General features: G+C 52.5%; 1 protein-coding gene across 6 annotated transcripts in view; it reads left to right on the top strand.

Moving 5' to 3' along the window:
* The window catches only part of SKAP1 (src kinase associated phosphoprotein 1), a 124,243-nt gene that overhangs the window by 93,917 nt on the left and 8,266 nt on the right, over positions 1–22,060 (top strand). For 3 of the 6 annotated variants that reach the window (XM_052700119.1, XM_052700121.1, XM_052700125.1), the window contains exons 5-11: positions 7,383–7,463; positions 8,392–8,475; positions 10,157–10,281; positions 11,019–11,082; positions 11,418–11,573; positions 15,826–15,882; positions 19,631–19,734. In XM_052700119.1, the coding sequence (XP_052556079.1) occupies positions 7,383–7,463; positions 8,392–8,475; positions 10,157–10,281; positions 11,019–11,082; positions 11,418–11,573; positions 15,826–15,882; positions 19,631–19,734 (671 nt within the window). The remainder of the gene's footprint in view (positions 1–7,382; positions 7,464–8,391; positions 8,476–10,156; positions 10,282–11,018; positions 11,083–11,417; positions 11,574–15,825; positions 15,883–19,630; positions 19,735–22,060) is intronic. The other 3 variants (XM_052700120.1, XM_052700122.1, XM_052700123.1) reach the window with 2 other exon arrangements.

The following is a 22,060-nucleotide window of genomic DNA, read 5'->3' as shown; positions in this document are numbered from 1 at the left end:
TTGTCTCTGCCTTCACTGGTGGCCGCTCCCTGCGTCCCCATGCCCATCTCTCAGCCGTGTTCCCATGGGAGAGTGGGCAACAGGAGGGTGAGGATAAAGGTGAGGATGAGGATGAGGAAGGGTGAAAGTGAGAATGAGGGTGAGGGTGAGGATGAGGGTAAGGATGAGAGTAAGGGTGAGGGTGAGGATGAGGATGGTGAGAGTGAGGATGAGAGTAAGAGTGAGATTGAGGATGAGAATGAAGTGAAGCTGGGGATGAGGATGAGGATGAGGATGAGGATGAGGATGAGGATGAGGATGAGGATGAGGGTAAGGATGAGGGTAAGGATGAGAGTGAGGGTGAGGGTGAGGATGAGGGTGAGGATGAGGGTGAGGATGGTGAGGGTGAGGATGAGAGTAAGGGTGAGATTGAGGATGAGGATGAGGATGATGATGAGGATGAGGGTTAGGATGAGGATGAGGGTGAGGATGAGGGTTAGGATGAGGATGAGGCTGAGGATGAGGGTTAGGATGAGGATGAGGCTGAGAATGAGGGTGAGAACGGTGAGGGTGAGGATGAGGATAAGGATAAGGATGAGAATGAGGGTGAAGGTGAGGAGAGGGATGAGGATGAGGGTAAGGATGGTGAGGGTGAGGGTGAGGATGAGAGTAAGGGTGAGAATGAAGATGAGGATGAGGATGAGGATGAGGATGAGGATGAGGATGAGGATGAGGATGAGGATGAGGATGAGGATGAGGATGAGGATGAGGATGAGGATGAGGATGAGGATGAGGATGGGACCCCACGGAGCCATGGGTGAGGAGTGGCAGCGATGTGAGCTTTGCCTGAGTTTGCTCCTCCTGAACAGCACCACTGCTTCCAGATTGGCAGCTGCTCCAGCACATTCATTTTGTAGAAAGGCATCCCTAAATGGGAAGGGAATAATTTATACCGACATAAAGCACCTTTATTTGGATATAACTATCTGCATTAAGGAGGTTGGATTGCTCTTACCGTATCAGTATGGTGTAGTTGAAGCTCTATTACTCGTATATAAGCTGTTGCTGGCTCTGCTCCTGATTTATTTTCCTAGCAGAGCTGGGCTGGGTGTGTCTAGATTCATGTTGTGTTGATATCAGAAAATCAACGTTTCTTTCGTAATCCAAGGTACGTGATGTAAATCAACAGGGCTCCAGGGAAGGCAGGGGCATTTTATCAGTGTAAAACGAGAGGAGAAGTGAGCCCAAGGGGGGGATTTGCCAGGGAACGCGCTTTTATCATTTTACGACCTGTTGATTTTACTTTTCTAACAATTACTCCGAGGTAGGAAACGGGGGAGGGGGGGGAAAAAGTAGAGCTGGGCCAAAGATGAAAGGGAAGTGGGAGATTGAGGCTGCGTGGTTGGAACGGGCAGAGCAGAACCCCCCTCCCTTATCCCACCCCTCTGCTCTCTGTGCACACACCGAGGTCTCAGGGGAGAAGTTGTTCTTCGTGTGAAACACAGCCCTGCAGTTACAGGAGAGAAACCAAGGAACAATGAAAACCCGCAGGGAAATCATTTAATATTTCCAGCCTTCTCACATGGCTTCTTGACACTCGGGTCTGCGGAGGGGAAAAACTGATTTATGCCGTCAGTCGTTAGACAATGTGGAGGTGAGGTCAGGCACGGGCATTCCTCATCTCTTCCCCGGCGCTCAGAGATCCCCTGGGCAAGGTGGAATCAAAGCATTTCAAATGGTAGAGGTCACGAGAGTGACACGGTAAGAGGTAAAGGAGCACAGCCTCCTGCCTCCTACAGAATGGCTGACACCTATATATCTTCATATTGCCATTGTTTCCGCTTGAAGAATTGCGTGTCGTTCGTTTGACTTGGGTTTTTTTTCTTTCTTCCCCAACCCTCCTCTCTCCTTAAATCCTCTCCATTTTCCACCGTGATCTATAGGGACCGTTTGTGTCAAGGCTGACGATGATGTGGGACGGAATTGTGATAGGAGTAAAAGGCTGAAGCCACGAGATGGGCTGCAGCCAACAGGTGTCTGCCTGCTCTTTGTGCCGCCTTGGCGAGGCTGTAGACATTAAAATCCCGTCTGCCTGCAGGGAGTTGTCCTATGTCGGTTCGTAGCAGCACCTGCATGCTGGGGACACCAGGTGAGAGGGATTTCTGGACTTGAACCCGACACGTAGAGCTCCACTGCTTTGATTTTAGCTCAGCGTACAGGCAGACAGAGGAGAAACGTCTCCAAATCGTCCCCAGGTGTGTGTGGTCACCTATAGGGTGCAGCTCTGTGCTCAGCCAGCGCATCCCATCCCACAGCGTGCTCCTGGTGCCCCCTGACAAACATGGGATCAGGATTTTGTGCACTGTAGGAGCACCACATCCTGGCTAGAAGTCTTCTTCTACCGCTATTCTACTGTCCTCATGTCATGATTGTACTTAGGGTGGTGAGCCACTGATCCAGAAAAGCTGTGGATGCTCCATCCCTGGAGGTGCCCAAGGACAGGCTGGATGGGACCAGCCTGCTCTGGTGGGGTGCACACAGCCCACAGCAGGATGGGCTCTAAGATCCCTTCCAACCCAAGCCATTCCACGATTCTCTCGTTGGCACGAGCGCCATGGATCATCCCCACAGCTCCCGTTGAACCCAGCTGTGTTTTAGTGTCAGCAATGCAGTCAGGATGGAGGTGGGATGCAGCCAGCAGACGACGTGTTATTGCATCCCTGCAGCTCCCATCCCAGCAACCCTGGAGCCCTCTTGAAAGGCACTGCGGGGCACAGGAGCGGGACAGACGGTCGCATGCCGAGCACAGCCAACCCCATTGCCCTGGGACAGCCTGGATAACGGGTTTAGGTTTCCAAGGTGGTGGGGTAACATCAGCGAGAAGCAAATATTTGGCCAAATGCACCCTGAGGTAAGCTGGTATCCGGTGTAACCACACAGCATGCCCATATGTTATTACTTATCCATCAGCCTCTTTGAGTAACGACGTACAGAGCCGGGGCGAGAGTTGGCTTTTGTCAAGCATATATTTCAGCAGCGTTTAAATAAACTCATCGAGCTGCACGTCTCGTGAACTTTCCTATTCCATCTGTCTGCGCCGAGCCACCCGTGGAAAGAAATGGATGAGGCCTTCAAACCTTCTCCAGTGCCCGGAAAATGAGGCAGTCCAGTTAACAATAAATGGTGGCCAATTGGGGCACACATGAGCGGTCTGGTGAGGAAGAAAAGAAAGTTGAGCTTAATGAAGTCCCTGCGCCCGCGTCCCCGTGCGTGGACAGGAAAGGACGGGTGGTTTATAACTGTTTATTGGAGTTAATGGTAATAAATTCCTCACTTGTGATGCATTAACTTTAATGTTTTCATTACGTGATGATTTAGGTTTTCCCTTTTCACGTTGTAAATCATGTTGTCCCGGTAGCACAGCAGGTCGAATGTCTGACATAATGTTATGTTTGGGGGAGAGAAATAACAGGGGAACGAGTTACATAGGTTATATATTTATATATCTAATATGCTGCATTTTTCTGCGCGTGTGGTTGGGGGGAGTTTGGGGTTGGGTTTTTTTGTTTGTTTGTTTTTTGAAGGACTTTAAGAAATTGCATCCTGGTGAAGCCCATGGATGGGTGGATGGACAGACCCAACCGAGAGCAAATCTGCAAGTTGCTGCTGCAGAGCCCTACGAAGGGATGGTTTCCATGGCAACTCCCCAAATGCTCTTGGTGCTGAGGGGTTTTTTTTTCCCTCCCTCTTTGCTGAGTGCAAGCCCTTGGCTAATGAGCTGTGCAAATAGATATTGAGATTTAGTGTTTTTTATTTTGCAATTATAGACTTAGCGATTTGGAAGGAAACTTTTGGGCCAAAGGCTCTCTGCCTCCTCTTTGAATTCCCTTTTTTCTTTTTTTTTTTTTCTTTTTTTCTTTTTTTCCCCTCTATTCCCTTGGCAAAGTTGGTTCGACTTCAAACTCGATGTCGAATTTTCCAGACCAAATAAAAAACAACTGCTGAAGCTGGAAGGTTTTTTCCACCCTCCTGGGCCCAACCTGCAGTCAGCTCTCTGCCATCGCCCGTCTCTTCTCTTGTTTGCTTATCAATCATACAAACCACATTCATGGACTCCCCTGGAAAAACAGCAGTGTACCCAACATTCACTTGGCACCTCACAACGGTCCATCTGTACGCCTCTATTTATTTCTGTTTGGTCATTAGATGTGATCCAATAAGAGCTTTTAGGGACAGCGTCGTTAATTGGGCACCATTCAACCTCAGGTGAGAAGTGCTGTTTTCTTGAGTCCCTTCCATGGATTTTGTGTTCACTCCTGGCTGTCAGCACTTGTCAAAGCCCCCACAGCTGCTGGGGACTGCTTAATGTTGGTTCTTGCCTTCAATACTGCTCTGTGTTGCTGCTACAAGAGGACATTGAGCAGCGCCCAGTGGGGGTCTGTCCAAAGGAAGCACTGGGATTTCAGCTTTCCGAGGAGCTCTCTGGGCAACCCTGGGATTCCTTGGGGCAGTGTTGGGCTGCTGAGCCCGGGAGCCCCTCCTGACATCATCATTTCATCAATTCATCATTTCCTCTCGATTATTTCCATTGATTTCTGACTGCCTCCTGCTTGCTGATTACCTTTCAGTCTTGGCAGTTATCCTAGGGTGGATGCCTGCACTCTGAGCTTTGCCTACAAGCCTCTTCTGAGAAGTCAAGCCGAAGCCCAACTAGATCTTCTCCACCACCCCTTACCTTTTTCTTCATCTGCTTTCTTATTTTCCTGCTCAACACAAGAAAATCCGTCTGGCACCAGCTCTACTTCTGGCAATCATTTAATCCCCCATTTTCTTTGAACCAGTTGCTCGTTTCATTCCCATCCATACAAATGATGCTCCCTTCTGTAGGGTTGAAATTCCCACTGGACCAAACCCCTGCACACCACCACTCAGCCCTGGCCATCATGGGCCCATTGGCCATTGCTTCAGTCGCCGGTGGGACTTGCAAAACCCTTCAGCTCTCTTTGAAGGCGACAGGAGGGGTTGTTTGTCTGTTTCTGATTCTTTTTATCCTCATTAGCTCCAATGGAAAAAAAAAGACTGCAGCCACCACTGGGAGCTTTGGGAAATCACAGCCGATTGTGCTCTGGGTTTGCAATGTATTTGGGTGTTCCCATTGAAGTCCCCTGGAGGAGAATCTGCTCTTGGCACGTCTGAGCTTGGTGAATAAGCCAGAGGGTTGGGAATTAGCTGCAAGCCTCCGTGCTCCATCCCTTTGAACGCTCAGTTAATGTGACAGTGTGGGCACGAGCGCAGCCCCCAGGCTGGTTTGGCTGCAGCTGCTGTGACATTTGGTGCAGCTGGTGTGCATGACTCAGAGAGCAGAGGGCTGAGTGCTGGAACACAGAGGGCTTTGAGGACATGGTGAGGACGGGCTGGAACGGTCACGATGCTCAGCGGGCATCCCAGTGTTCCTCTGCTCCTTCTGCTGGGCTGGGTGGGCTGGGGAAGGAATAGAGATGGAAGGGACCTTCGTGCCCACGGAAATGCAGGAGCTGCCAAGAGGGGCCGTGTGTCAGGGAGGGCACAGCTGGTTCTCTGCGATGGATTTCAGGCTTTTTCTTTTCTCTCTGTCTTGATAAATGGTGGGTGGCTGTTTGTGGTTGGAAGAGATGGGGCAGTGAGCTCGGGTTTACCTGTGAGCTGTGTGCCCTGAGGTGGAGGATCTAACGAGGCCACCCAAGCAAATGGACCCTCTGCCTGAGAGGGCTGCGGTCCCACCTGGCCCCCCCCTGGTTTTCCAGGTGTCCATTAGGACAGTTTAAAGACATAAAACCCCAGGGATGGTCTTTGCAGGTTAATTCAGCCATTTGTTGCTAGCAGAAGCCATCTGGATTGCTATTATGGGGCAGCTGGGGGTGCAGGGAGGGACAGGGACACCCCCATGGCTCCCACCTCCCCTAGATTTAATCCTCCTGGCTCTGCACGGCCAGGGCTGCATCAGAGAGGCTGTGCTGTTCGTGTCATGTTCTGTACAACTTCACATTGCCAGAGCCTCGTGCAATCTAATCAGCCCTCACAAGCCCTCCCTAATTGTATTTGCTTGTCTGAGCAGCCACTGAGTATTTAAGAAGGAGAGGGCCTCCGTTTGCTCTGATTCTCCTATTGGGAAGCAGCAGCGCCGTGTCTTTTGCTGGATCCTGGCAGAGTTTTGGGACGATGCTGCTGAGATGCTGAGCAAAGCCAAGCTGCATTTAGAGGGCCGCCAGCTCCCAAACCTGGGGCACCAATACTTGGGATCTGCCCACCAGCAAAATCCGAGCTCAAAGCAGGGCAGGGCTGTGGGGCTGCAGCACGACGAGCAGCCGGCGATTTCTTTCAGTCTTGGGGAGCGGGGGCAGAGGGAAGCCGCATGCTGATAATGTACTGAAAGTAAATGAAATTAAACAAGCGAAGCAGCACTGGCAGCTCCTGCTTTCCCCCCCTGGGTAATTCAATTCGAGCTCTCGCGCTGATGGGATCTCGCCAGGGCTGCCTCTGTCACCCCGCTGGGGCCTGGAGTCTTAACGTCTAAATAAAAGTTTCACTCAAGCATTTTTTATGCTCCTGCCAGCGGGATCGGCGAGCTGGCGTTGGGCACATTAATGTAATATTCATACTCGCAGGGTCTCCCTGTGCACCCGGCAGCACCGTCCCATTTTCATAATTATAAATGTCCCATAAAATGACATTCAGATTTGCATTAGCTGAAGGGGTCGAGGCTCGGGTTGGAGAAGGAAATGTGCTTTTTCTGCCGGTCGGGAGCGTCGTGCTGCTGTATGGAAAAGGCTGGGAAGGTTTGCTCCCTGCATGGCTGCTTTTCCCCACCTTGGTGGAGGGATGCCAGCCCAGCACCTGGGGACACGGCAGGTGATGTCAGGCCCTGCTGGCACCTCTGTGGGGCCCTTTGGGGTTGGTCACCGAGGTCCAACGCAGAATTTGGGGACGTGGCAAGTGCTGTTATTCTGCACTGCCACCTTAGGAACAACCTCCTGGTTCTTAATGCAGCCCTGAGAGAGAATTTAGGTCCTTTTCGACACCCGCGTTTGTTTTCCCTGTAAGAAACATAAGAGTATTTGTATGAAGGTCTGGATTTCCCTCCTGCTCTCAGCTCCCTGTCCACCTGTGTCTGGGCAGAGGGCTGAGCCCCAGACCCACTTGTAATGTGTGCCATCAATGTGAGTCCCTTGGAGAGAGGAGGGATGGAGCTTGCAGGGAGCACTGAGGTGGGCAAGCTGCCTCTTTGGAGGACCCCTATGGGCAGTGTGCTATCTACTAAGGGTGTGCACAGTTGGAAGGTCTTGGAGGGATCTGTTCCTCTCTGTGTGCACATGAGTTGCATGGCGTGGACTGGAAATGACCAGACTTTGCTTTGATGCTTGCAGGAATGGAGGAAATCACAACGAGGCCTGTTGAAGACACAGGAAACATTCTGAAGCAAGGATATCTGGAGAAGAGGTCCAGAGGTGAGGCCAGAGGAGTGCATCAAGGCTGGGGGGGCTCCATTTGGGCTGGCTTTGGTTCTGTCTGATGAGGTGAAGGAAGGTGGTGAGTGAGATGGTGGGGGAGGGCTTCAGGTGGATGAGCTGCTGTGGTTCACAGCCATCCTGAAGAGCTCAGCACACTCAGGTCATCACCAAGAATGCAAAAAATGTCAGATGAAGAACAAGCAGGAAAATATCTCTTTATTTGCAGCAGCTTCAGGAGCCACAAGCAGACATTCAGACCTTTCTTAATGTACCAGATGCAAAGGGAGAGCACAGCCCTTCTTTATTCTCCTCCGTAGATCCTCAAACTGCACAAAGATTAAAACCCAGAATCTGAATTAAGCAGAGGCTTCGTCCTCTGAGGCAAAACGTGCCATCCTAACCAGCCATACCTCATGAGGATAAAGCCCTGCTGAAAAGAAGCTGGTTCGTAGCATCACACACGTTAACGAGCTGAGAGAAGTGAGGCAGCCTAAGGTTTATCTTGATTTTAATGACTCTTGTGAAAGACACAAATTATTTCCCCAGATTTCGGCTTGATCTGTTTGCTGCATGACAGGTGGGATGGGGTGAGAACAACCCCTTTCTTCCTTGTGCTCATAAGTTGAGCTGTGTCACTGGTCCTGTGCATGCAGTAGCTTGCTCCAATTACAGAGAAAAAGACCCTGAAGCTCAATTAGGAATGTTTCACCTAAAGCTGTGTTCTTTCCTGCTAAGACTGCCTTGCTCTCCTTGCTTTAGTTGAGGTTTTGCACCTAAACTCGCTTGCCTGAATTTTATCCCAGAAACAAGCAGGATTTTGTTGGGAAAAAAAAAATCTTTTTCCTCTCCATTTGTGTGAGATCCTTGTTCAGCAGAAGAACAGGAATGAATGTGTTTATTCCTGTGTTGTGTTTTTCCCTTCTAGACCACAGCTTTTTCGGGTCGGAGTGGCAGAAGAGGTGGTGTGTCCTCCACAGAAAGACCTTTTACTACTATGCCAATGAGAAAAGTAAGTGGCGAGGCACTGCCCCAAACTGTGGGCAGTGGCTGAAGGTGTGGATAAGGCTGGCAAAGGGGATATGAGAGCTTCGACCACAGGGCAGGCCAATACCTGGCAAGAAAAGAGCACAGGCTGTGGTCCATTGCCTTCCCTGCAGCTGATGGAGTTTCAGGAATTGATTTGGATGAAGAAACCTGGATTCAGACATTCATTCAGAGCACAGCAGTGCCTGGAAATGTCCTCCTTTGGGAAAGGGTGGCTTTGAGGGCATGTGGTCCCCAGGAGCCCCCCGGGGCACTCGATCCCAAAGGCAAATGAGGCAATTAGTGTAAAAAGGAGCAAACGTGCCCTCAGTGTTCATCTCTGATAAAACCGAGATGTGGGCTGCAGTTTCCAAAAGCACTGAAGGGACCTGGATGTCATCTCAGCTTCCTCCTGCTGAACCCCCACTTTCTTTTCTTATGCATAAGACAAAGAAGAGGATGGCTGTAAGTCCCTATCAAGAAAAAACATACAGGCTCTTGTAGAAAAGTGTATCTCAGCTGGCTTTTTTATTTCCAGTCCCCCAACGTCTTTGTAGGAAGGGAGGAAGACAAGAGAAAGACAGGGACAGAGCTGCATGTAAATAAAATGACACACCAAGCTTTCCATTAGCCATCAGCTGGGCTTCAGCCCCCTAAGTGGCTGTATATAACCCACACGTCAGTGTGTATAAATATTTTGCAGTCGTGCTCCATCAGGTACATACAAACAGACAGCTAATATCTCCAGCACAATGAGATATATGGCCTGCCTTCCTCTGTTCCACCCATCCAGCATCGTGGCCTGTTAACTGCTCACAAAATACACACATACATCCTTGGTTTGCAATGGCCACTCTGCATCAAACTCCAGCAGCTTATGGGGATGGAGCTGAATCTTCTCTGCCTTTTTCCACCTCCTTTGAGGATGCAAAGGGTTGCAGATGAGCTCGAATGCAAGAGCTGACACAGCATTGTTCTGGTGGGAGATGGACAGCTGTCAGCTCCCAAACGGTCTCCAGAAGGCAACAGAGTAAAGCAAACCTCTTCCTGATGGACTGAATGTTTTTCACAGGGCTGGGCTTCATCCAAATAAAAAAGTTAAGAGCAGCTGCCCGAATCACACTCCCACACTTACTCAAGAAGATTCATAAGGAAATAATGAGCTGGCTATCCAGCTGGGGTAAATAAACGTGCCTCAAACGATGGCAGTGATGTTCTCTCTCTCCAGCCTGGCTGCTGGGGCCGTGTGTGTGCATCTACAGCATCCATAGGCCAATCCTCCCAGGCCCCACTAAGCATTTCTTCCTGCACACCGACCCACTAATTCCTTACCAGCACAAGAGCCGTTGCTATCATATTTCCCCAAGTACACAGTGGTCTCTGCTTCATTACAAGCAGCTCATCTCATACAACCCCGTGACCCTGGCAACCTTTCAGTGGCAGCTCACAGTCTCTGGAGGCTTAAAATTGCGTCCTCTTTGCTGTGTCTTTATGAAGATTTTATAATGTTCTCTTTAGATTTCCGGGGGGGGGAAGGATGCTTAGATTTGCTCCCAGTGATACGTGATAGAGCTCAGTTTCCCAACGTAGGCAACAAACATCTGCCCCACTCACGAGGGTTTGATAAAAGATATAAACTCCAGAATTCTTAATTTCTCTTCTCCCAGGCAAGCAACCTAAAGGCACCTTCTCCATTGAGCATTATAGCGCCCGGCTGGCTTTCCATCTCCGCAAAGACTCACGCAGAAGATGCTGTTTTGAATTAGTCTGCCCTGGGAAACGCACCTATGAGGTAGGAGCTGGGGGAAGAAGAGGAGCCTTGGTGTTGTTTGATCACAGCTTGGGAGCTCATGGTGCCAGACCCAAGGCACTGGGTGGACCTGCAGGGTTGGGGAGGCTGTGAACCCGCAAACGTCAGTCTCCAGTTCAACAAAACAAGAATCATAGGATGGCCTGGGTTGAAAAGGACCATGATAACAATAATAATAAGCTCTGCAGAAGGTGCTGGTGCTTCTCCATCTCATCCAGTCACCTCCGCATGGACCTGCAGGTGACCCTGGGCTCCCTTTGTGCTCGAAGGGCAGAAGGGTTCAATGAGGACACTGGGTTTGGAAAAGCCCGTTTTTAAATAAGCACTTCAGAGCCTTGCTGAATTTAAACTTCCCATCTGTTGAGCCTGGTGCAATGAAAAACGTGGTCCAATGCACAGCTCCTCCCAGAGAGTCAGGGAGACTTTGTAATCTAGAGCCTCGGTTCACAGTCAGTGTTGTATATTCAATAGGGATTGTGGTTTCCATCTGAATTCTTTTAATGAATTAGGCTTGACAGCCTTCCTTTGGGATAGTCTAGCTTTGCTCTGCTTCTGCTTCCCTGTTTGGAATAAGGAGATAAAGAAGTGAAATGGCTTCCCCACAGCCCCCAGGACAGACAATGGCAGATGCAAGCACTCAATCCCTTATTTTAGTTCCAAATCTTCCTCCTCTTCGTGCATCCAAGAAACAGCACGGTAACAGGTGAACCTCTCTCCAGTTCACAGCCCCAAGTCCAGCAGAGGCTGAAGATTGGGTGGATCAGATCCAGTTCCTCCTGAAGGGTGAGTCTGGTAGCTTGGCCCAAGCCAACCCCAATCATTGGGGCAAATCCCTGCAGCCCTTTCTAGCCAAGTCCCTGCAGGATCCTGCGGGTTTGTGTTAAGCCAAGGCCCTGCTGGGGTCACAGCAGAGCTCAGAGGAGGATCAGGAGCCCTCCTTTCTCCACCTCTGCTGCTAAGCTGTGCAGTCAGCGAGGGGACAGAGCCCTCTCTGCAAGGTGCACGGTGAGCACCAAGTACAGCTGCACAATCTTTCTTGCTTGATTTCAGCTCACTGCAAATTCCAGCGTGCAGCTTGGCAAAGTCTGCTCTTCTCCACCATCTTTGCTCTCTCCCAGCAGATCTGAGCTCCCTCACTATCCCATACGATGAGGAGGAGGAAGAGCTCTACAATGACGTGGGGAGCTCTGACTCCGTGACCACAGCATCTCACAACACTACCCTGAATCAAGATGACGGGATGGAAGAAGATGACATCTACGAGGTTTTCCCAGGTAAACAACAAAATGATGATGTTAAAACCCAAGCCGTGCCCTAACTTTAACCCTGCAAACATGGCAGGAGACCTTGGCCAACAAACACGTCATGATGGGAATGAACATCTCAGGCTCTGCTGAGTTTAATAGGCCTATAACTCAAAGGAGCAGCTCGGTTTCTTTGTTCAGGCTGGCTGATGGACTACAAGAGCAAACCCCTTCTGCTCTGGCGAGATGGGGATTTTGTAAATTCAAGTGAGGCAGCTCCTACTGGGCTGTGTTACCTGGAGAATCAGAGTTAGATGATGAAAATGCTCCCTTCTGGGCATGCAGTCATGGCTGTAACATGATTACTAGGCTTCCAAGAGATGATAAAATAACTGCATTAAAGACCAGCGCTTGCTCGCTAGCAGCGCAGGAGGCCTGGAGGCAGCAGGGCTGTGGCTGCTGTGAGAGAAGCCAGGAGCAATCTCCTTGGCACAGAAACGGCCGGAGAGGGGTGACATGATCTGCAACATTTCTCACTGGTGCAGCAGAAATCACAGTGCAACATGCCCTAGGGCTTGGTCAGGGGGTCACCTGAGCCTGATTCAAACACACGCTGTTCAGCCTCTGTGCCGAGGTTGGCGCTGCCCAGCACTGTACCCCCATCCCTCTCAGGTAAGGTTGCTCTCTGTCTGCATTTAGAGGTGCAAAATGGGTTATTTATTCTTATTTCTTCTTGTTTTCTTTCAGGGCTTTGTATTTGTAGTGATTAAAAAAAAAAAAATAAATGTACCAGGAAGTATGCTGGTGCACAAGGAGGAAATCTCTGCTTGGCAAGTGGCATCCAGGCAGCTGCAGGGAGCAGAGCAGGGGCTCCTGGGCTGCCAGCACAACCCCAGGCAGCCTCAGCTCCTGTCTACCTTCATCTTTCCTTCCCAACCTTTTCCTTCTCCGCTTACATCATCAGCTCTTTGGGCTGCAGTTCTCTCTTCCTCACCTGCAGTGATTCCTGCACTCAGCAGGAGCCTCTGCTCTGCAGTTCCAGGTGCATGTGAAACACGAAGGGGTTCAGCATCCCTTGCTGCTGTGGCAGCTGCATCCAGCTCCTCTCTGCCCTACGGCTGCCAGCAGCAGCTACAGAGCAGATATCAGATGTGAGATTTGTTCCAAATGGGGCTGATGGTGATCCTGGCATGAGCCTGCATTGTGCTGACCTGGGTACGGATCCTTCTGTTGCCCCTGCTCTGAGGTGCAGAGTGCATCAAGGGCTGCAAATTTGCCATGGGTGTTATTTGTGCCCTTTAAATGCTCTCAAATGCCCGCCTGTATTGCAGGGCTTTGGAGACTCCAGCTTTTGGGACAAGGGGCAGAAGATCCTTGAAAGGTGCCCACATCCCATGGCCATTTCCCAACCCTCCTGCAGCCTTCCTGGGCTCCCTTCTGCTTGGCCTAAGGCATGGGGAATGCAGGGGGATTTCTGCCCCAATTCCCAGTGCTCAGCCCCTTGAGGGTGAAAGCACAGAGATGATGAGCAGGAGCAGGAATGTGGCAGTGAGGAACCAGGCATAGAATGCAAACAGTGGGTCGGAGCAATCTGCTCCCCCCAGGTACATCCCCATTGCACCTCTCACCCCCCAGAAATGTGGGAGAGGGTCCCTATCCAAGCTGGGGGCTCCTCTGGGCCCGACCCCCTCCCTCATGTCCTGAGTGCAATAGAGAGATAGAGAGAGAGGGAAAAAAAGGAAAGGGGGGAAATGAAGAGATAATTTCCTCAGCAAGTCATCGTCGTTAATGAAGTTTTACAAAAACAGATACAACCAAGGAAAAATAAAATTTCACAGGTGATAAATTTTTCCAATTTCCCTGGCAGAATTCGATAGGATTGTTAAATTAAGAGTGAAGGTGTCTGTTAGGAAGCAACGAGCAGTGATGGGTAATTTTATAGAGTGGAAAATTGAATCAAATTGCTACATTAAAACACAGCTCCTCTGAGAATGTGCCCAACGCCCAGGCTGCTCCGGCACAGCAGTGGGGCACACGGTGCAATGGCCACGCACAGGGATGGGATGGGGTCTGCTGGGGGGGGGTCCCAGACCCCAGGGTGGCTGCCCCATAGGGATGGGCTGCCCTGGTAAATGCATTCCCCAGGGATGCTGTGGCTGAGGCTGTGGTGCTCTGCACAAGGAGGTGGGATAGTGAGAAGCGATGCAGACCCCAGGAGATGCATTTTTCAGCATTTCCCTCTGATTTGCCGTGGTAAAATCGAGATATTGACCAAAATCAAACATCCAGGTTCTGAAAAGGAAGCAGTTTTACCTTTTGCAGATGTGATTCAGACGAGCACCTGGTTGCACGAGGCTGAAGGGCTGCCACATGCAGGGGAACTTGTTGCATCCCCACAGCCGCCTTCGCTGCATGCACAGAGCAAAATCTGCACGGATGGTGGCTGGAGCACAGACACAGATCTGTGCAGATGCAGCTCAGCAGCATGCCAGGCTCTATGCCTTCACCAGGGCCATCCATCCTCACCATGTTTTGCTGAGACATCCCAGGCAAATCTCCTTCCTTCCCCCCTCCAAGCCTCCATCCATCACTGCCTTGCAGCCCACCAGCGCAGGGCAGCAGCTGTGGGGCTGAGCATAACCTGGGGGCTTCCTCTGAGCACCTTTTGCAGATGGCACAGAGCAGTAATCACCGTGGCAAGGTGGAAAGAAGGGGAAACTGAGGCACAGAGGTCTGAATGCATCACCGACTCCTCTGAGCTGCAGAGCTCTCAGCCGCCAGGAGGGTGATGCAAGCAGCGAGGGCTGTGTGGCTTCATTTCTGCTTGAGACTTGTCCCATCCCATCAAATATGGGGAAAAAAAAACCTGTGCAGGACACGGTGCCACCGCCGCAGTGTTGGCAGACTTTGTATGGTGTTGCTCATGGAAATGCAGAGGTATTTCCACCACGCTTTGCCTTTTCCTGCTGCCAGCTTCCCAAGGAGAGTTGTGTGTATGTGTGGGGTGGATTCACAGAGGGCTCTGGGTTTCCTGAGGACAGCTCAGCTCCGGGGCTGGAAGCACCGCCTGCAGGAAGCGTGTGCAGAGATGGAAGGTGGGGGACACCCAGCAGAGCTGCAATGTCAGCTCCCCAAAACATGGTCCCATCCCATGGGGGTGCAGCAGCAGCACCCACGCTGGGGGCACGATTTGGGGCTTTCATGGCACAGGGCTCAGTGGGGCTGACTCCATGCCAGGAGTGGATCAGGGGGCTGTTGGTTAAAGCCTAAAGGAATCCAGATGTGAGGGTTGGGGAGCGTGCATGGGAAAGGTGGAGGCAGAGCGGCGGTGCGGATGCATTTACATCCTCCTTTACAAATGCAAAGAGCAGGCCAAAGCCACTTTCAATAATTTATTTAAAAATCAATGCTAACGAGGTTCTGTCTCGTCAGTGGCCGAGTTTTACAATAAAGTCTGATTTATTTAGAAAAGATCTTCGGTGCCGCTTCCCATCTAATGGGGGAGCAGCGGCGGTGACCCTCCAACATGGGATCCAATTTGTGACTCACAGCGGAGCTCTGACCCGGTTTGCATTGATCAGAGCTGCGTGGGGGGAGACAGAGGGGCCACATCCCCAACCAGGTGCCACAGGGATGGGCTGCTTCTGAGCCACGTGGGATCAGCAGAGTGCCCAGTGCTGGCTCGCTTATGTCTTATTTAAACCTATTTGCACATGGACCCGTGTTTCTGACAGTCGCCATTCCCCAGAGCATCCCCACAGCCCCCCAGCTCACACTTAACCTTTCCAGCAGTATCACTTCTCGTTACTCTTTATTTTCTGCCCCCCTTTCCCCATCCTGCACAGCTGTGCCGGTGGCTGCCTGGGTTCCTTTTTCTCCTCTCTGATTTCTGCTTCTGTTCACCATCCTCCCATGTGTTTCTGCCCTGGCATTTCTCCTCTCTGTCTCGTTTTCCCCAGGCTGCAAGCGCTGAACAGGAAAGCGTCTCTTCCTATCGGGCACTTGGCAAAGTGCTGCTTAAATTTATGAGGCTATAATAAGTGATTTGTTTTTACCAGTGTTAACAACAATTCATATTTGGATGCAACACGTTTTAAAATATTATCCGCGACTTCCTCCCTCCCACTCTCCACAATTAAGCCAGGAATTTATTATTCTGACAGTCGGATGCTCTCCACAGCCCAAGCCTGCGGGTTTGGTGCAGTGCTAGCAATGGCCTGGCACTGTTCTGCTGCACTCACAGCTCTCCCTGTGGCTTCTCTGCTCTGTTTTCCCCTTCCAGAGAAGGACCCCAATGTTCCTGAGGACAGCGAGGACGACGGCAGCGGGCAGCACCGCGGTAAGAGCCCAGCCCACGTTGGCCAGCTCTATGGATGTCCCAATGGAGGCAACCAGGGGATGTGGAGGTGCGGGTGCTGGTGGAGGAGCACACATCGAGAGGAGGTGGGGCAGACATGACAGGAGATGAGGAAGGACGTGAGTCAGGGCTCAGAGGAAGCCGGCTGTGGGCACGGGAAGCCGGCTGGACGCTCAGCACCGCTGCCGGAACCAACACCGCCCAGAGCAGGCAGCCCCAAGAGCCTCTCAGAGCTTCACAGGTTCCACCCCCCTGCTTTTTCCTTAGGGATCTGCACCATGGGATGGGAGCGGAAGGTCTGTTTCCTCCCCGGTCCCACCTGCTTCACTTTCCATCACCGCTTCCATCCTGGCACAGGAAAGCAGTGCTTGTGGGTTGGGCTGGGACCTTCCTGCCTTGCATACTGCTGGCCCAGCCCGGGGGGGGCCCCGAGGGGACACGCATAGCCTGGAGATGCTCAGCCAGGGGGTGGCAAATCTGCTGGCACTCAGAGCATGGAGCCGTTGGGTGGCAGGGAGCAGAGGGGCTCATCAGACAGCAGGTGCCTGGGTTGGCTTCACACGTGGTGGGGCATTCTTGGAAGCACACACATGGGGGTGCAGACACCCCGAGCACTGCTGGGTTACTCCCCCAGAGGGGCTCTCAGCTGTCCTGCAGCCCCTTGCCCAGCTTCCCAGTGTTCCCATCTCAATGCAGGGTTGAGTCCTTGCTGTCTGCAGACAACGAAGCAAACCTGCGAGCCCTGTGCCCTCACACTGCTTGTTTCCCACCTACCCCCACCCCCAGCACGATGACTTATTCAGCCACTGGAGCATGTGGCCGTGACAGCAGTGCCCAGAGCTTGGAAAAACGACCTCCTCATCTTTATAAACTGCACCACCATCGTCACACCTGCATCCCTGGGGACTCCTGGGCACGGGCTGAGGAAAGCAGAAGGAGCTGGGACATGCACTGCAAGCACGCATTTGTCTTCACCTTCCACAGCACTCCCAGCATCTCAGAGAGGAGCTGCCTTGGTTCCCTTGCAGGAGCAGAGTGCTGGAGGGCTGGGGGTGACCCAAGGGCACCCTGATGGTGCTGGCTCCACCTATCCCAGCTCTGCACACTTTTTAATGCCCTGCTTGTATTCGTTAGCATCCTCCTGACATCTGTGATTTTTGTTAAGCATCATGGCCGGTTTCATTATTAGTGTGGTCATGATTGCTTTGGGTCCTGTGTCTGTTTCTATGCTAAATAACACGTGAGGCTCCTGCCTCTCAAATGCTGGGCTCCATTTCAAGAGCAAAAAGTTCTCACAGCTCCAGGAGTCCCAGCCCCTGTGCCTTCAGCCTGGGATGTTTGTGCTGTGATCCAACTGGACGAAGGGTGAGGGGATGACAGCATCCCTTGAGCACAGAACTGGGTTGGCAGCATAAAGCCAAAGTGCCCAGTGAGCATTTGGAGAATGGAAAACTATTGTTTCTCATTTCTAAGAACAGCAAAGATGCCACAAAACCAAACCAGCCCAGCAAATCCAACCAGGAGCTGCGGGTTGCTCCAGCCAAGATGCCTGTTTGCACAGCTCATGCTGCTCGGTCCCTTCCTGCCTTCTATGCCTGACGAGCTGCTGCTGCCACACAGCCTGACCCATCAAATACAGAGAGCAGAACTCCTATCCTCAGAAAAACAGAAGAGCCCCGAAGCTTGTCTCCTGCAATGAGCATGGCAGGAGGTTTCACCTAGCAGAGAAAGCCACCGAGCTGCAGACAGTTGTCATCAGGCTTCAGCATCAACAGGCTGCCAAAGCCACGAGCCCAAAGCAGAGAGGTTGGGGCAGGAGCTTCTCCCCCAGCCCTGCTTGGGGCTCCTCGGGCTGCGGAAGGCAGTGACGCAGTTGTCACATTTGGCTGATTTCCTTCGTGACCCCGAGGCCCATAAACGTGGGAGGAGGCACTCGCCCCACTTACATCAGTGTAAATCAGTCACACTCACGTCGTGTCTCTGCCCTGAACGCAGGTTCAGATCTGCAGGCAGGGCACCTGGGAGAGCTGCTGTCCCATTGGGACACCGCAGAGTGACATCTTCCCTTTCCTGGCCTTATGTCCGAGTGCTGACAGGGATCGGGACCCCCCTCACTGCACACCACCTTAATTTGAACACGATATTCTCAACAGCTTGCACAAACATCTCGCTTTTGAAACTGTGGCTCAACGCAGAGCCGCGCTACGCTCTCATCACCAGGCATTTCCATGCAATGCAATTAATGCTGACCTTTGGAAGGAGGTGCTGGAGCGAAGGCTGAGACCTTTTCCTGGACCAGTGGACATCACTGGAGTTAATAAGCAGTCCTGCTTCACACGGGGAGCACAGGGCCGCTCACAGCAGCACCAGCCTGCATGATGTTCTCTGCATCACGGTGCTGCAGTGACCTTTGGTGGCACTTACACCATTTTCTGCCTGCTGCAGAGCTGCTGCCTGCTTCGTCCTGCTCAGTGCCCCAGGACTTCCTCTGCCTCCAGTTCATAACCTCTGCTTCCTGCACTTTGCACAAGCTTAAATAACTCAGTAGCTCCTTCTCCTTCTATTCCCTTCACAATCTTTTCCTCACCGCTGTGTGCTCCCCCTTTAATACTTTCCAAAGGATGCAGACCTACTTTTTTTTTTTTCCTTCTTTTTGTTTTTTTTTTTTTCCCAGCCTTTCTATTTAAGTTCCCCAAGTCCCTGAGTCATTCCAGTCGCTCCCTGCTGCACCATTATCCATCTCTGTAATGTCCTTTTTCATATTTAGGTGATCAAATCCGGGCACAGCACTCCAGATGCACCCTTATCACTCGGTCCCTTATACCATATTAGAAACATTTCCTCCAACATGTGCTCGATATTTTCTATTTATGCTTTCTGGGCTCGGTTCAGGCAGAGCAGCACAGTGCATCGGTGCAACGCCGGTGCTCAAATCCCCCTCCTGCACAGTGTGGTTTTATTGGGTTTAATTATTCACAGGGGCCTCATCACGGAGGTGCCCGTGTTGTGACATCTGGATTTCCCCCCCCCCCCCCTCCACCCCCACATCGGTGCTGCACCACCAGGACATGTCCTGCATGTCTGAATGGTCATTTTGTGTGCTTGGAAACCAGGAATGTGATTTTAGGGTGTGTTTATGACGCTGCCGTGGATCTGTTGGATGTGTTGGGATGAATCCCTTCCCCAGCCTGCAAAGTAGGGCAGCATCTCCAGGTGCGTGGTGTTGGCTGGTCTGGTCCCATTGCACAGTGAGATGCTCTCTGCCCCTTTCCAGGGACCCACTTTTCACATTGGCTGTGGTCTCTGGGCCTGCATTGGATGGGAAATGCCATTCTGAAATGGCAAAGATGGAAATGTTTCCTTCTGGAAATGCTGCTGCTCCATTTTCCATCCGACCCACACGGACATTTATCCAAGGGCAGTCCCCAGCCTTGGCATGCAGTTTGCTGACAGTTTCACCAACACAAACCCATGACTCCCAGCACAGAAATCATTTTGCCTCCCTCTAGAAAGGAGAAAACAAGACTTTGCTGGTTCATAATGTCCCTTCCAGCCTGCGGTCCACAGCCGATGGAAAAGACTGAGGCCACTGTGCAAAATGGCACCAACACCTCCTTGTCTTCCCCCCACATACCGACTGATTGCAGCTCCTACCCTCAGACCCCCACACCCTGACCCCAGTATTTCCCCAGTTACCCCCCATCCCCCTGACCTTTCCTTTGCTCTGCAGGAAGGGATTTTGCCAATTACTACCAGGGCGTGTGGGACTGCAGCGGTGAGCACCCCAACGAGCTCTCCTTCCACCGCGGGGACCTCATCTACATCCTGAGCAAGGTAGGGCCCTGCAGCCCAACAGAGCTGGTGGGGAGCTGGGGGGGGGGGGCAGAGAAAATCAAAGCACGGGGATACGTCCTAATTAACAGAGCAGGCAGTGGAATTTTGGGGTCTAGCTCCCATATGCACATAGCAGTGTGTCCCCAACCCTGTGAGTTCCCCCCTCCCCGCAGCCAATTCGTGTCCCCGCCGTCACCCCTTCTTGCCTGCGGCCCTCACCGCCTCCTATGTTTACGTGTGGCATCAGAAATGCCCCAAAGCAAGATTTTCTTCACGGTAATGGAGCCTGTGCGTGCTGTTGCTCGGGTATTACAGGGGTAATTGAGTTGCTCAGCCGGGTGTGAGCACAGCTCTCTCCAGCAGACACGCGCAGGTGAATACATCAAGTGGTTGCAAGAGCAGGGCAGGGAGCTGTGCTGTGCTGTGACCCTTCCAGCCCCGTGTATCCCTGCAGGGCTCCCAGCTGCTCCCAACCGGACTGCAGTGGCCCTGGCTGGGATGGCTGCATTGTGTGAGTGGCACTGAACCGGAGGGGGGGGAGAGGGGGGGTTCACTCACCCACCCCCATGCACCCACATGGTTGATGTTGGACCCGTGGTTCTGAAGCCCTGCTCAGCCCCACAAAAGCAGCTGCATCTTTGGCAGCGGCAGAGCACGGCTTTTATTCTTGCCTTTTTCTGGAAGGCTGAGAATTTCCCATCTGTGGATCTCAAAGCGCTTTTTACGGCTGCATTTACTGCCTCTGCCCCCCCTGCTGCTTTACAGCAGCAAGATGAGCCTGCCATGCTCCAGGCCTGAACCCACAGCCCGGGCTCATCCCTCCATCTCTGGGCTTACAGCAGCAGCAGCAGCTGGCCGACGTCCCACATCCCCACGCAGTGCCCGGATTGGGGCACAGTGCTGCCCTGCCAGCGCAGGGACACAGCTTGGAGGCTCAGCGGGGTTCTCTCTCTCTTCAGTGCCTCCAGATTGCGACTCTTGTGCTGGCTTCCTCACACGTAACCGATGGGTCCTGAGAGCTTTCCCCCCGTAAATTACTTTGTGCGACGGATGCTCGCGGCCGTGGCAGAACCGAAGTGATGGGGGGGGGGGGGGGGGAAATGCAGGGAGAGGCGAGCGGGGGGGAAAGGTGTTTGAAAAGCCTGTTCACTCAGCTGCATTTTAATTTCCTTTTCAATCTTGTCCCAATTAATTTCGCAGAATTAATCTCACAGAAGCAAACTCGGCAGCGTCGAGGCTGCAGTTTTGAGCGGTGCGGTCGCTCTGTCTGAACATGAAATAGTAGCTAATATAAAAATCCATCTGGTGTGTTTGAAACACATGCCGGCTGCTGCTCGGGTCCTGTCTGACATTTCCAGCAGCAACAGCGGGGAAAAGTGATTTGGGGGTTAGTGGACATCAGTAGCTGGCAGGGATTCAGCAGCAGGGCGTGGGGTGGGCAGGGGGGGCTGCAGCATGCTGGGCAGGGATGGGTTTGTCCCCAGGACAATTGCTTGGAGCCATCCCTCACCTGGGCACCTGGGTGAGCGCGTGGTTCAGGGTGTGCAGGGCTTATGGCTGCAGGGTCTCTCCTTGCCGTGTGTCCCAGGTCCCTGTGCAGAGCCATGCAATGCAGACAGCACGGTCCCATGGGTGCAGGACACCGGGCTGTTGGGTGCTATGGACACAGGAGCATCCCTCAGGTGCTGGCTCCCTCACTACAGCTGGCACCCGAGGGATGCGGGTCCCCTCTCTATTCACCCCCCTGGTGCCACCAGGTTTGTTAAAGCATTGGGGATGGATGCAGAGCCCGTCACCCCATCGCATAGAGACCCCAAAATGCTGCCGCCCACCCGGTGTGTGTGTGTGGGGATGGGGGGGAGGGGGGGCTGACAGCCACGGGGAGGGGGAAGCCATCATCCCAGCAGAACGCCGTGTCCTTTCCCACAGCCCCAATCCCTGGTCCCTCGGCTGAGTGATTTGTACGTTATGATAATTATCCGAATGCAGCGAGACTTCCTATTTTAAGTGGGCTTAGTTGGATGTGACAAGCAGGCCATAAAAGCGGATAAGTTAATTCTCTCAATTGCTTTCACTGAAGGCGGAGGGGGGGTGGGGGGGGGTATCGGGGCTCCGAGCGAAGGCTGGCGGTGACACCTAGCGGGGGCGACCGGGACACCGCACGGGGGCGGCGGGCGCCGGGCCGGGGTCAGCCGGGAGGCAACGGTCACACGTCGGTCACATCCAAGCGAGGGCTGCCCCCCCTGTCTCTCCTCCCCCCCACCTCCGCCCCTTCCCCGCCGGCCCCGAGCCCCCGGCGGGAACCAATCGTCCAGAACGAGCCCCT

Source organism: Tympanuchus pallidicinctus, unplaced genomic scaffold, assembly GCF_026119805.1.
Source record: "Tympanuchus pallidicinctus isolate F22 unplaced genomic scaffold, pur_lepc_1.0 scaffold39, whole genome shotgun sequence".
NCBI classification, from domain to species: Eukaryota; Metazoa; Chordata; class Aves; order Galliformes; family Phasianidae; genus Tympanuchus; species Tympanuchus pallidicinctus.
This window is presented reverse-complemented; position numbering and strand designations above follow the sequence as displayed.